The following is an 11,567-nucleotide window of genomic DNA, read 5'->3' on the forward strand; positions in this document are numbered from 1 at the left end:
GAAAAGAAAGAAGAAGGACGGTCAGGTAGTGCGTAGCAGGGAGAACGACAAAGAGAAGTCGTGTAATCTGCTACACAGCGCGTAAGAAGGATGAGGAGAAGGACAAGTGGGAGGGACGAGGCACAAACTTGAGCATTGCGTGCACGAGTCGACCATGCATCAGACTGGGGCAAGGGACGCAGGCACAAGTACGCACAGTCCTCTGGGGGAGACGGGAGCGCCACCAAAGGAGCAAATGAAGATCGCAGAATCAATCAAACCCCATCTGTGCCTATTAAATTTGTTTCGACTTCGGAGCCCGCGAGCTTATGCAGAGCTTCTCACTAGCGCGCACAAATGACCCTGCAGGCACGCACTTCGTATACCAAGGATCCCCTGTCGCACGAGTGGTCCCACGCTGTGGCTTTGGGCTGCTTGTCATTGGCTGCGGTGCTAGGTCTAACGTTCCGTGACATGCGTCCCGCGAAGACGGCCAATGTCAGAGCAGGTTACATGTAAAGGGAAATGATGATCCGAGAGTGGTTGGTCGTATCGAATCCAGCTGGGCAACGGGTGTGATTGTGCGCAAAGATGCACTAGCGAGCGAGAGGCGCAGATGCCTAGCAATGGCTGTTAACTCGTTGCGAGCAAAAGGCCGTATTGGCAGTCATGTTAAAAGGGGACAGGCCGTCATGGTGAGAAAGTGTGCAAGAGTGGCAGTCTCGTGTCAGTAAAAAAAAGGAAAATTCTGGCCTATCCGGCGGAATCTTTAGCTAAGGTCGGTCGGCGTTCATTGTGCGGTCCGGGCAGGTAGAGGCGCGATAGCGCCCAACTACCCGGCGCGATGCCGTTAGGTTTCAGCTTGCAATTTGAGCATCAATCCTGATACCGCCCATGATCAGATCTTCCTTTGACCCTACTGCAGCCTTTCCGACTGGCTGAAAAGGTGGCTATACACGGCGTTGACGGGGAAGGCGATTGCATGGACAATCAGCCTCACCCAATTCATCTGAACACTCCCATGGAGTGAAGCTGCAATATGACTTTCTACTCTGGGATCAAGGGATGGCCGTGCGCGCTTGGCGGTGGTAAAGGAGCCGAGCATGTGTCTAGATCGACAAGATAAATGTCTAACTTGGACCTGCCAGGAGCTATTCCAGGAGCCAGCTTTGCATACTACACCAAGTATGGAGGTGTATATTCAACTTCCTGGTCGTCATGCATTCGATGCTGACACGACTCGAAGACAGGGTCAGTCACGTCATGTTGCCTGACCTGGACAACCATTCGATTAAACAAGGTCCCGCGGCATAGCAAAGGCATCGCGCTGCCGGCGTGTCTTTGTCTGGAGGCTTCTCAACAATCAACCAGTGAAGCCATCAGCCTTGCAGTGGAGCGCAGCGGAGCTAGTCGTTGTCGATCAATACTCGTGGGTCCTGTCGAGTACTGTACCGATTTGATATCCAATATAATACGTAGATTGTCTGCATGTCGTCCTGGTCCACCTGCAGGCGCGGCGAGTGGACCCGATGTGCGGACGGCTGCAGAATCGCTGCAGGGTACTGTGCGACCGCAACGATGAAGGCGACAACATGTCACCAAACGGCCCCGGTAGCAGTGCGAGATGCAAGGAGCTGGTCGGGTATGTTTCTGCTTCTCCTTGTGCACCAGGTATGCCGACGTCTGCTCGGGGCCGTCGGATATAGCTGGACGAAGCAGGCAAATAGGAGTTTTGCGTCGTAATCAGCTAGGATTCCTTCGGAGCTGGCGCCGCCTAGACACTGCGCCGGACGGGATCGCGTAGAGCATGAGGGGCGGAAGGAATGGTGCCGTGCTGGCATTGCACCCGGCGCGTCCCTCTGGTTGTTGTGCACCCTCTCCCCTGGCCGTTGCGCGGCTAGTGTAAGTACGTGTGAATGTGTGAATGTGTGTATTGTGGCGTGGTGTGGTGTGGTCCTGGTCGTGGCCTTTCCAGCCTGAGGCACTTGGGCAGGGGCAACAGTGCGCCCAAACCCAGGGGACCCCGAGCCCCCACCACTCCCACGTGACTAGGCGACTATCCGCCAAAATTTCATGCACACAGTCATCAAGCCGAGCGCAACTCGAGCCGGGTCCAACAATACCTCTGCGAAGAGTTCACGAGCGACGTCATGGCACAAAATGAGCAGAACGCGCCAGCGCCGCAGCCGTCTGCGGATATGCCACCCGCCATGGCCGAGGTGAAATCGCAGGCTGTGGACGATCTGCTCAAAGAGATGAACCGCATGCCGCTTTTCATGACAAGCCTGGATGAAACAGATGGTGAGGGTGGCGACAACATGGCCCTCGAAGCGCTCAAAGCATTGGCATATGAAGGCACCCGTGCTGAAATTGCAGAAAACTTCCGCCAGCAGGGCAACGACTGCGCAAGGACAAAGCAGTGGTCCAATGCAAAGGAATTCTACACAAAGGCAATAGCAGCCCTGAAAGGCCCGCAGACTCATCCAGACCCAGACGCTACAGGGCCGCGTGTTATCGATGACGAGTTGGATGAGCAAGAGGAGGCAAACAAGGAGAGGTCGATTGCAGAGGCTGTCTACGTCAATCGAGCGCTGTGCAACTTGGAAAAGAGTACGTCATGCACAACAGAGCATGTCCAGATGGCGCATCAACTGACATGATGCAGAAAACTTCCGCTCGTGCATCCAAGATTGCGTAGCTGCGCTTCACATCAACCCATCAAATGTCAAGGCCTTCTACCGATCCGCCACTGCTGGCTTGGAGCTGAACAAGCTAGACGAGGCTGCATGGGCCTGCAACCGTGGACTAGCCCTGGACCCTGCCAATGGACCCCTCAAAGCTCTTCAAACCAAGATTGAGACTCGGAAAAAGTACGTAGAATCTGTGGAAAAGGCGCGTCGAGAGCGCGAGGCAAAGGCTGCTTCGGAGCGTGCAACACTGCAACTTGCCCTCAAGAGCAGAAACATCCTTACCCGAAACACGGACAAGGCGCCAGATCTGGAAGATGCAACGGTCAAGCTGGAGAACAACATGGATCCTTCTTCGACACTGACATTTCCGGTCATATTGCTCTATCCTATGGACTCGCAATCAGACTTTATTAAAGCATTTTCCGAAAAGGAGAAACTAGACCAACACTTGGACTATATCTTCCCTCTGCCATGGGACCAGAAGCACGAGTACACGGTGGAAAATGTAGAAGCGTACATGGAGACGGCAGCAGGCGGGCTAATCAAGGTAGGCAAGAAGATGAGCCTCGGCAAGGTCCTAGGAAGCGGGAAGCCAGAGATCGTCGATGGCCTAGTATCCATCAGCGTGGTTCCAAAGGACAAGGCTGGCGGCTGGATCGAAGAGTTCAAGAAACGACAAGGAAAAGCTTCATAGCTCAGGCCATGTATAGTATGCACTTACATACTTACATAACCCACGACGTTTTTCTGCCACATGGTCTTCTATACGATCATCGCCGTTAACGGCCCGAAAACAAGCGCAGGCGTATCGCTAAACGCGTGGAATACGAATCCGGTGCTGTTCCCAAATTGCGATAATGAAGGGTTCCTTCGGCGCATGGACAGTAATCATGTGTCACCCAATTGTCATCTCAAAAGTGCTCAACTTGCTTCACTCCCCTGATATGTACGTAAGTACGTACACTGCCTCGGGCCGCACAACAGATGAGCGTGATGTACATATTTCTCAGCATGCGCACGTACTACATTTTGGTTACGGGACGGAACGAGCACAAAATAGTCTTACGAGCAGAAACAGTTGTATATATCTGGCTACTGCCACGTCATCTGCTCCTTATATCGAATGATAACACATACTTACATATTCTCAACCACAGCGGCGTCCACCTATACAGGAGATAAGTATTACCACGTTAGCAACCAATGGTATTCGCCAAGTATCTTGAAATACAAGAGAAAAACGGCTCGGGGTGCGCCCATAAGCCCGCCCCAGCCTCTACTATAACACACCATATTATCCATATCAGCCAGCCTCAACAATCGCAACCCACGTCCCCTTTCCCACGCCCAGAACCCGGGTGTATGGTCAGATGCGCCTAGCACAGCGTGGACCCAACGGACGTGCACCCCCGAATAGGACACTGTAACACAAAACTATAATACACACAAAAATGCACAATGTGGCTAGGCTGGCTGACCCTATAAGCGGGGTGTGCTATTATCACCATGCATGCAGATTTTAATCAACCAGCCTTATTTCAACATAAACGCGAATAGAGCACCACTATCTTTCATAGCCCCACAACACGGCAGAGGCAAAACGCAGATGGCAGAAGCGAACGGACCTCTCCAACTCCCTTGTAGTAATCCCTCGATTGCCCCCTCTCATCGACCCAGAAAAAAAACGTGACAAACAACGCCGCATTAAACCCGGGCGATCTTTGCCTCCCCCTTATTCCCCCTTCATTATTTCCACACCTCGAAGTCTAAATAAAGTTAGGGGGAACCTTCACCCTAACCTCCCCCCACCCCACCAACCTTCCAGCCCAAAGTACATGTTAGATAGTTCGGTAGATCGCATCGCATGGTACGTCACATAGTTCAAACCATGGTTCATGCAAGATGGCCGCACATGCGCACGCGCACGCACACATAACGATCCGTATTTTCTTAATTTGCACGTACCTCAGCAACGTACATAGGCGCCCGAACCCACAACGGTGGGGTCAGGGAAGGGAGGCTCGCTTATGCAAGGTACGGATTTACTATGTAATTAGCGTTCCCGAGTTTCCCGTTTGATATCGGGCAGCCGTTTTTTGATGTGTGTGTGTGTGTGTGTCCCGTTGCTTTCATTCTCTGTTTTAGGCCACCCGTCCGTCCGCTACTGCCCACACGAAGGGAGAGGGACGGGGGCCAATTTCTGGACTGGGCGCTGATGTCCGATTGTCCGTTTTTAAAGTGGGGGGGGGGGGGAGCGGGGGGAAGGCAAAAAAGGATCAGATACACAAAGTCGCCAAGCTAGGCAGGTAGGGAGGTCAGGATTTTTTTTTGCATTTATCCGCCGTTGAGGCACAGTGCGATCGGCGAACGGGGGTTCAGTCTAGGAAGCGGAAAAATTATTTGGTTGAGCCAATCAATGTATCAGGAGCTGTGAGCCGTCTTTATGTAAATCATATCATGCTTTTATGTATCTACGAAGAGGGGGTGGATTGCTAAGTACACCGTGCCGCAGGTAAAAGTCTGCCTTGAAAAACGCCTTACAAGCAAGTATCCATGGCTATGACGCCATTTTCTACCTGGTGAAGAATCCCGTACACCTACAGACAGTTAGGTGTACACTACAGTTGCTGAACCGTGTATGGATGGTTAGATAAAGTTACCACATGACGTGGTGTCACTATTCACTCTTACAGATAATTGAGAGATACTAACTCTGCGCCCATACCTTTACATACTTTGCACGAAAAGACATGTTAATACTAATGGTACACTCTCTCCCTTTTTGTTATTTTTGTTTATTAGCTCTACATAGCGTGCAAAAGGGGGGGGGGAAGTATTGTACAATGTCCGTGCGTAAGTAATAATTTATGCACGGGTACTTGGAGAAATACGTAGAGGTTCCTTTGCTACTCAGATTTTTCACATGGGTGGACAAGGTGGTGAGCAGACAAGGTGATAAGTGGATAAGGTAGTAAGTGGATAGGGTAATAAGCGGACAGGGTCATAGGCGGACAACCTGACGAGTCCAGCAACAAAAAAATGATGAGAACCACAAGGATCCTGTGGAGGATAACGTCTACTAGTGACAATAGCTCAGGTACTCTATGTATTGAATTACTGTCCTGTTTAAGATAGAGCAGCTAAAGTATACTTATACATGGTGGGCCAATGGACTACTCGGCTCACGCTTACCGCAGTATGCCATCTCAGTCATCAAGACTGTTCCTTCTCATAAAGCTTCTTCTTCCGCGTCATGGTCGCCTTGAGCTCTGCCCAGGCTAGCGGGTGAGCCTTTTCACGATGTGAGTACCACCTGTCTGCAGACTGCACCACCTCGTCTGCCTTGATCTGCTCGAGATAGCCCAAAAACCTATGGTCAGAACACTGCAGCTGTCGGCGCCCACCGAAGAACAGAGTGATTTTTCGGAGTTTCTTGGCATCTCGGAGAATACGCAGACAGTTTAGTAGATACTCGTCATTGAGGTAACGACGCTGTTCATTGGACGTGAGATACGGCGTATCACGTGGACAGGCGTCGTCAAATACCCACTTTATATCGCGGAGGTACTGCAGGTTCTCGGGGCCAATCATCTTCAGAAAGTGCAAGACGTCTTGATAACCAATCTCTTTGGGGACAATGTCCCAAAATGGAGCGCGGGTTGCGTAGTGGCGATGGAAGGAGAAGGTATTTTCGCCGTACAGGATCGAGCAGCCTTCATTGTGAACTAGCTTGCACGTCCGGAGAAACTGAGACGACCTTGAAAGGGTCTCATTGGGGCTACTACTTTTGACTGGGGGGATCTTGAGCATCTGATCGGGGTCTTTTTGTCCAAAAAGACGGCGATAGATGTTATTGCGCAGTTCAGGAGGCAAATCCGTGAATCCCTTGCGGCGCACCGTGACTGTTTTCATCGGTTCCGGAGAAGCTACGCGGGTCTTTTTCGATTTAACAGGCCTCATCTCGTGTACATCATCTTGCTTGTCTATGAGAGTGCGGTCGAGCTTGACAAAGAGGGGACCGTGGAAGCCTAGTGGGACGTTGAACTGCAACGTTATCGGAGGAGGTTTTCTCCTTGAGTCGCGGCGGACACCTTCTTCGATATCGGTCATTTCATCAAGCTCTTGGTTGTAGATGATAGGCTCAAGACGAGGGGATGGAAGGGAGGGGCCACGTTTGCGCTTCTTTCGTTTGTTTGCTCGGCCACGAGGTTCCTCGTCTTCTTCTTCATCCTCACTTTCTTCTGTCGTAGTAACATCGGCATCGTCAGCTTCGAAGCTCACATAGCCGTCAGGTTTCTTGATTTTGCCTGCACTCCTGCGGATGGGACGGCCGGTGTGCTTGTTGTAGACCGTGGTGGCCTTTGATGGGCTGCCGAGCTCGGGGCTGCTGTCCCGATCGCGGCGAGTCGCTGGCGAAGATGAATCTGGAGTCTTTGCTTTGTCAACCATTATGGACAGCAATGGTGTGCCGGTTGAGGTTGGGGGTTGAGGTTGAAGTGAGTAGCGGGGTGAGTAGGCGCGCGACCATAAACAGTGGAGTCACGCCGCCTAGGGAAGTGACGGTCACTCTGAACGCGTTCCTTCCAATATCACCTTGCTAGTGATCTTGGCAAACTGTTTGCTAGTACTAGCGGAAGCGTTATGTAGTCGAGCACTTGGAGCCCGGTTTCATGCTAACTCATAACACTGGATTGTGTCGTTCTGTCCATTTACATATGATACACTGATTTTGGGTTGTTGAATCTAGAGGATAAGCTGGAGTAGGAGTCTGAAGCCTAGTACGGAGGAGGAATATGATCGGCCATGAATAACCCAAAAAGGCTGGCTTATGGAGGCTCGAGGAAAGAACATATTTTGTCCCATAAGGAGCGCCTGTAAGAGAAGAAAGCATGTATCAACGTTTTGAGTGCAGTCATGGATATACTAGAATGAAGAAAGCTCCTCCAACAACTAAGAGGACGACAGAGTGGGTAGTGAACTTTTTATATTTCTCTTTTGAAACAAAACCATGCTAGTATTTCAAATCTCCTGTTTGTATTCCTTATTGAATGCCCTTCCAATAACCATTCTCCTAACCTCACTCGTTCCAGCTCCAATCTCGTAAAGCTTGGCATCCCTCAGTATTCTTCCTACAGGCACCTCGTTCATGTATCCCATGCCACCCATTAGCTGGATGGCATCGGCTGCGACCTCACTCGCCCTCTCGGCGGCATACAGAATCGCGCCTGCGCAATCCTGCGTCTTAATATTCGGGCTAGCGTGCGACTCGTCGACAGCGCGCGCAACGCTGTATGTGAAAGACTGCGACGCCCTGTACTTTGTGTACATGTCTGCCAGTTTACCATGTATGAGCTGGTTGTGTGCAATAGGTTGGCCGAACTGCTTCCTCTGGTGTGTGTATGGCAGAACGTTGTCAAGCGACGCTTGCATGAGACCCAAGGGACCAGCCGAAAGAACAAGTCGCTCGAGATCCAGGCCCTCCATTAGTACGCGGACACCACGATTGACCTCGCCTAGCACGTTCTCCTTGGGGACGAAGACGTCTTCAAAGACGAGTTCGCCTGTGTTGGAACCGCGCATGCCGAGCTTGTCAAGTTTGTTGGCTACGCTGAAACCCTTGGATGAGGTTTCGACAATAAAAGCTGTGATGCCTTTGCTAGCTCCATCGGGAATGGTTTTGGCATAAACAACAATAGTATGAGCATCAGGTCCCTATATTCGTCAGCGTCATTCTCTTTGTTCCCAGGGAGAAAAAAAACGTACGTTGGTAATCCACATCTTCGTGCCATTGAGTAAATACCCACCATCCACCTCTTTTGCAGCCATCCTCATGCTCACAACATCACTTCCTGCACCATGTTCACTCATGGCCAAAGCCCCTATGTGCTCACCGCTGATCAATCCAGGCAGGTATTTCTTTTTTTGCTCAGCATTTCCGTTCAACATCAGCTGGTTGACACAAAGCTGGCTATGGGCGGCATAGCTCAACCCAATGCTTCCGCTCGCCCTTGAGAGCTCCTCCATGACGACACAGTGTGCTTGGTATCCCATTCCTAGACCACCAAACTCCTCATCGGCCGTGATACCCAGGAAGCCTGCTTCGCCGAACTTCTGCCACATCTCGTTGGGAAAAGCATTTTGGCGGTCTGTTTGCGCTGCAACTTCCTCCGGGATTTCACGGCGGGCGAACTCGCGCACCGATTCGCGGAGCTCATCGAGGTCGGACTGCGTGGGTGGTGTGAAGTTCTGGGGATGCTTTGTGGATGCGTAGCGTTGCGCGGTGGTGATGAGGGCAGGACGAATGCGCGACTGGCGGATACTTCGTGTGAGGAGACGATGAGCTAGAGACGCCATTGTTTATGACTGTGTGCAAAAAAGGATAAGGAAGAAAAAGTGTGTGAAGCGTGGTACAAGCGATAAGTAAATCGTGAGATGTTTGAACAATGTACTTTCGGTTTGCAACGGCTGATGAGCCGAGGCACCTTCCTAAAATGCGGAGGTTACGTCTGGTCTGGGGAAGAGACAGCAGCGTCATCCCGCACCTTGGCTAAATGCATACTATGCAAAAAAAGAAAAACAACTTCGCGACACCTAAGTGTTATAGACAGTCCTCTATCGCGGCCATGTACTGCCTTCAAAGCTCATCCACACGCTTCATGGGCCTTCCATTGCACTCCCCCACATCCAATGCCACCAGGAATCTGCTTACGGTGTTATATGCCGCAATAGTGGCCGTCAACTCTACAACCATGGTGTCGCTCAGTACCCGCTTGACCATTTCAAAGACCTCGTCCTCAACCTGTACTCCAACCGTCATTTGATCGGTGTATACCATGACTGCATATTCTTCACTGGTGAACCCAGCAGGAACCTCCTTCGCCACCATTCCATGCTTGGTCACAGGTTGGTCAAAGACGGCCTGCATCACCTGTTTTGAGACGCCAGCTTTGAGCGCGAGCGCGGCGTGGATATCCCATTCATGCACTGCGTGATTGTGTACAGCTACTCGACTGATTGCTAGCTCCTTGAGTGTGTCTGGGAGACTGGTCTTGGTGCGGATGGCGCCTATGAACGAGTTCCAGCCGTCTGCCATGGCGGGGTTGTGGAGGAGCGCCAGATCAAGAGGAATGAGGGGGCGGGGCTTTCGTCGTTCGGCAATGCGCTCGTAGATCGGACGCGCCTCTTCATTTGGAGGTTCGCTGGGGGCATATGGAACACGCATTTTGGGTACAGTAGACGAAGTGAGGGCTCGTGGGTAGGTTATGAGTAAGCAGACACGAGATAGAGGGCGTGAAAAGTTGAAATGATGGAGGAGCATTGCCAGATGAAAGGGGGACTGGACTTGAATTTATAGCCAGCACACTTAAAGAGCGGAAGTATGACGGAATTGCTTTCCGGTCCCCGGAGCCTGTTGTCCGAATGGTCTTGAAAATACTTTCATTTTGATTTCATTCATGAGGGTGTCTCCCATCAATTCCGCTAAATACAAGATTTATATAACAAACACTGCAAAAGCTAGATTCCTACAGCCTGCTCTGCTCATCAAACACATTTGGTAGCCTGGGAATACCCTCAAGTCTGCTCGATTTCTTGCCAGAAGGTGCAAGTGTGACGTTGTATGTCAGGTCAAGCTTGGCCTTGGGGTCCTTGCTAGGCTCAAAGTCGAGGAGCAAATCATCCTTGACAGCAAAGACGGTGTCGTTGGTGACGTACTTGTCATCGCGGGGGTATAGTTGAGTGATCAAAGGCTTGTAGTTGTCTGCTGAAACCATGAGATGGATGTGAGCGGGGCGGAAAGGGTGGCGGTCGAGGGTCTTGAATAGCTGGCCAGCAGCGCCTGTTATGGTGGGTTAGTTAGGTTCGCGTTTTAGTGTGGATTTATGCTTCAACGTACCATCGGTAGGCAGCGAGTACGACGTGGGCTTGTAGCAGTAGTACCAGTACTCGCCGTTCTCGTTTGTGGTGAACTTTCCCCTCAGGTTGTTTGGTTCCTGGTTTTCAGGGTCCTGGAAATCGTACTTTCCGTTGGCACTCGCTTGCCAGATATCGATAACGGCGTTGGGAATGCCCTTCTTGGTGTCTAGGTCAATGACCTTGCCGTGCATGAGAGTGACCTGGCCATCAGGGTGGGGGCTTCGGACAATGGTATCGCCAAGTGGGCGGAATGGTGAGTGTGGCGACCAGAAAGGACCGAGAATCGTCGAGGAAGTAGGTGTCTCGCCAGACTCGTTAATGTGCATGTGGGCGATCTCATCGACCAGTCTACGAGTATATTAGTGGCAAGTTCTAACCATTCTACCAACTGTACTGCTTACGATTCTACTCCGAGGACATCAGAGATACGGTGCGCCTCGTTCCTGGTGTTGGTGGTGGTTTTGCCAATGGAGTTGACAAATCGTACACCCTCAAACCACTCGTCGTTGGTCAACTCGACTTCACGGATGAAGTCATGAAGATGTCTGATCAACTTTCCCATAACAAATCGTGTCCGGTCTGGCACCGCGGGTCCCATGGCGTTGATGACAGCATCGGTGAAGTTAGGGTCGAAGCGATGTCCGCCCTTATTTTCAAGGTTGGGCGCTTGCTGTGTACTTGGGTCCATTTTGGTTGTGTTAAAAAATGTGAATGTGCAAGAGAAGATATGTTATCAAGCAGGTTTTAGAGAGTAGAGTGGTGGTGGACTGCTTCTGACGTCTGGGGCATGAGTGATCTTAATAAATAGCATCTTGGAACCCACCGGATCCGCCAACCGAGTGAGCGCTGTTACAAACCGCCGTGTGTCTAGCCGCACATCAGGCGATGAAGCCTTGTCAGATGTAGCTACGGCATACTGCACCGGCTCTGAGACGGGCTGGGAGCATGAGGGGTCACAGTGCCGGGTTGGCCCATGGGGGTTCT

At 51.4% G+C, this 11,567-nt stretch overlaps 3 protein-coding genes across 3 annotated transcripts; 1 reads left to right on the forward strand and 2 right to left on the reverse strand.

Annotated features, from left to right (window-relative positions):
- The first annotated feature begins 2,079 nt into the window (after nucleotides 1-2,079).
- PSV08DRAFT_2008 (uncharacterized protein) lies at nucleotides 2,080-3,525 on the forward strand. The gene is made up of 2 exons (XM_014222784.2): nucleotides 2,080-2,589; nucleotides 2,645-3,525. Exons 1-2 carry the CDS (start codon nucleotides 2,130-2,132, stop codon nucleotides 3,361-3,363), a joined length of 1,179 nt encoding a protein of 392 aa, XP_014078259.1. The 5' UTR covers nucleotides 2,080-2,129; the 3' UTR covers nucleotides 3,364-3,525.
- Nucleotides 3,526-5,882: 2,357 nt separating this feature from the next.
- Nucleotides 5,883-7,118, reverse strand: PSV08DRAFT_242602 (uncharacterized protein; the record flags this gene model as incomplete). The annotated part of the gene is made up of 1 exon (XM_014222785.1): nucleotides 5,883-7,118. One exon carries the CDS (start codon nucleotides 7,116-7,118, stop codon nucleotides 5,883-5,885), a length of 1,236 nt encoding a protein of 411 aa, XP_014078260.1.
- A 517-nt stretch (nucleotides 7,119-7,635) lies between these two features.
- Nucleotides 7,636-11,521, reverse strand: PSV08DRAFT_213643 (Intradiol ring-cleavage dioxygenase). Its single transcript, XM_066092110.1, has 6 exons — nucleotides 10,985-11,521; nucleotides 10,564-10,931; nucleotides 10,240-10,506; nucleotides 9,344-9,917; nucleotides 8,433-8,988; nucleotides 7,636-8,381 (listed from the first exon to the last, which is right to left on the reverse strand). Exons 1-6 carry the CDS (start codon nucleotides 11,269-11,271, stop codon nucleotides 7,689-7,691), a joined length of 2,745 nt encoding a protein of 914 aa, XP_065949960.1. The 5' UTR covers nucleotides 11,272-11,521; the 3' UTR covers nucleotides 7,636-7,688.
- Between the last annotated feature and the right edge of the window lie 46 nt (nucleotides 11,522-11,567).

Source organism: Bipolaris maydis, assembly GCF_028858645.1.
Source record: "Bipolaris maydis strain C4 unplaced genomic scaffold PSV08scaffold_1, whole genome shotgun sequence".
NCBI classification, from domain to species: Eukaryota; Fungi; Ascomycota; class Dothideomycetes; order Pleosporales; family Pleosporaceae; genus Bipolaris; species Bipolaris maydis.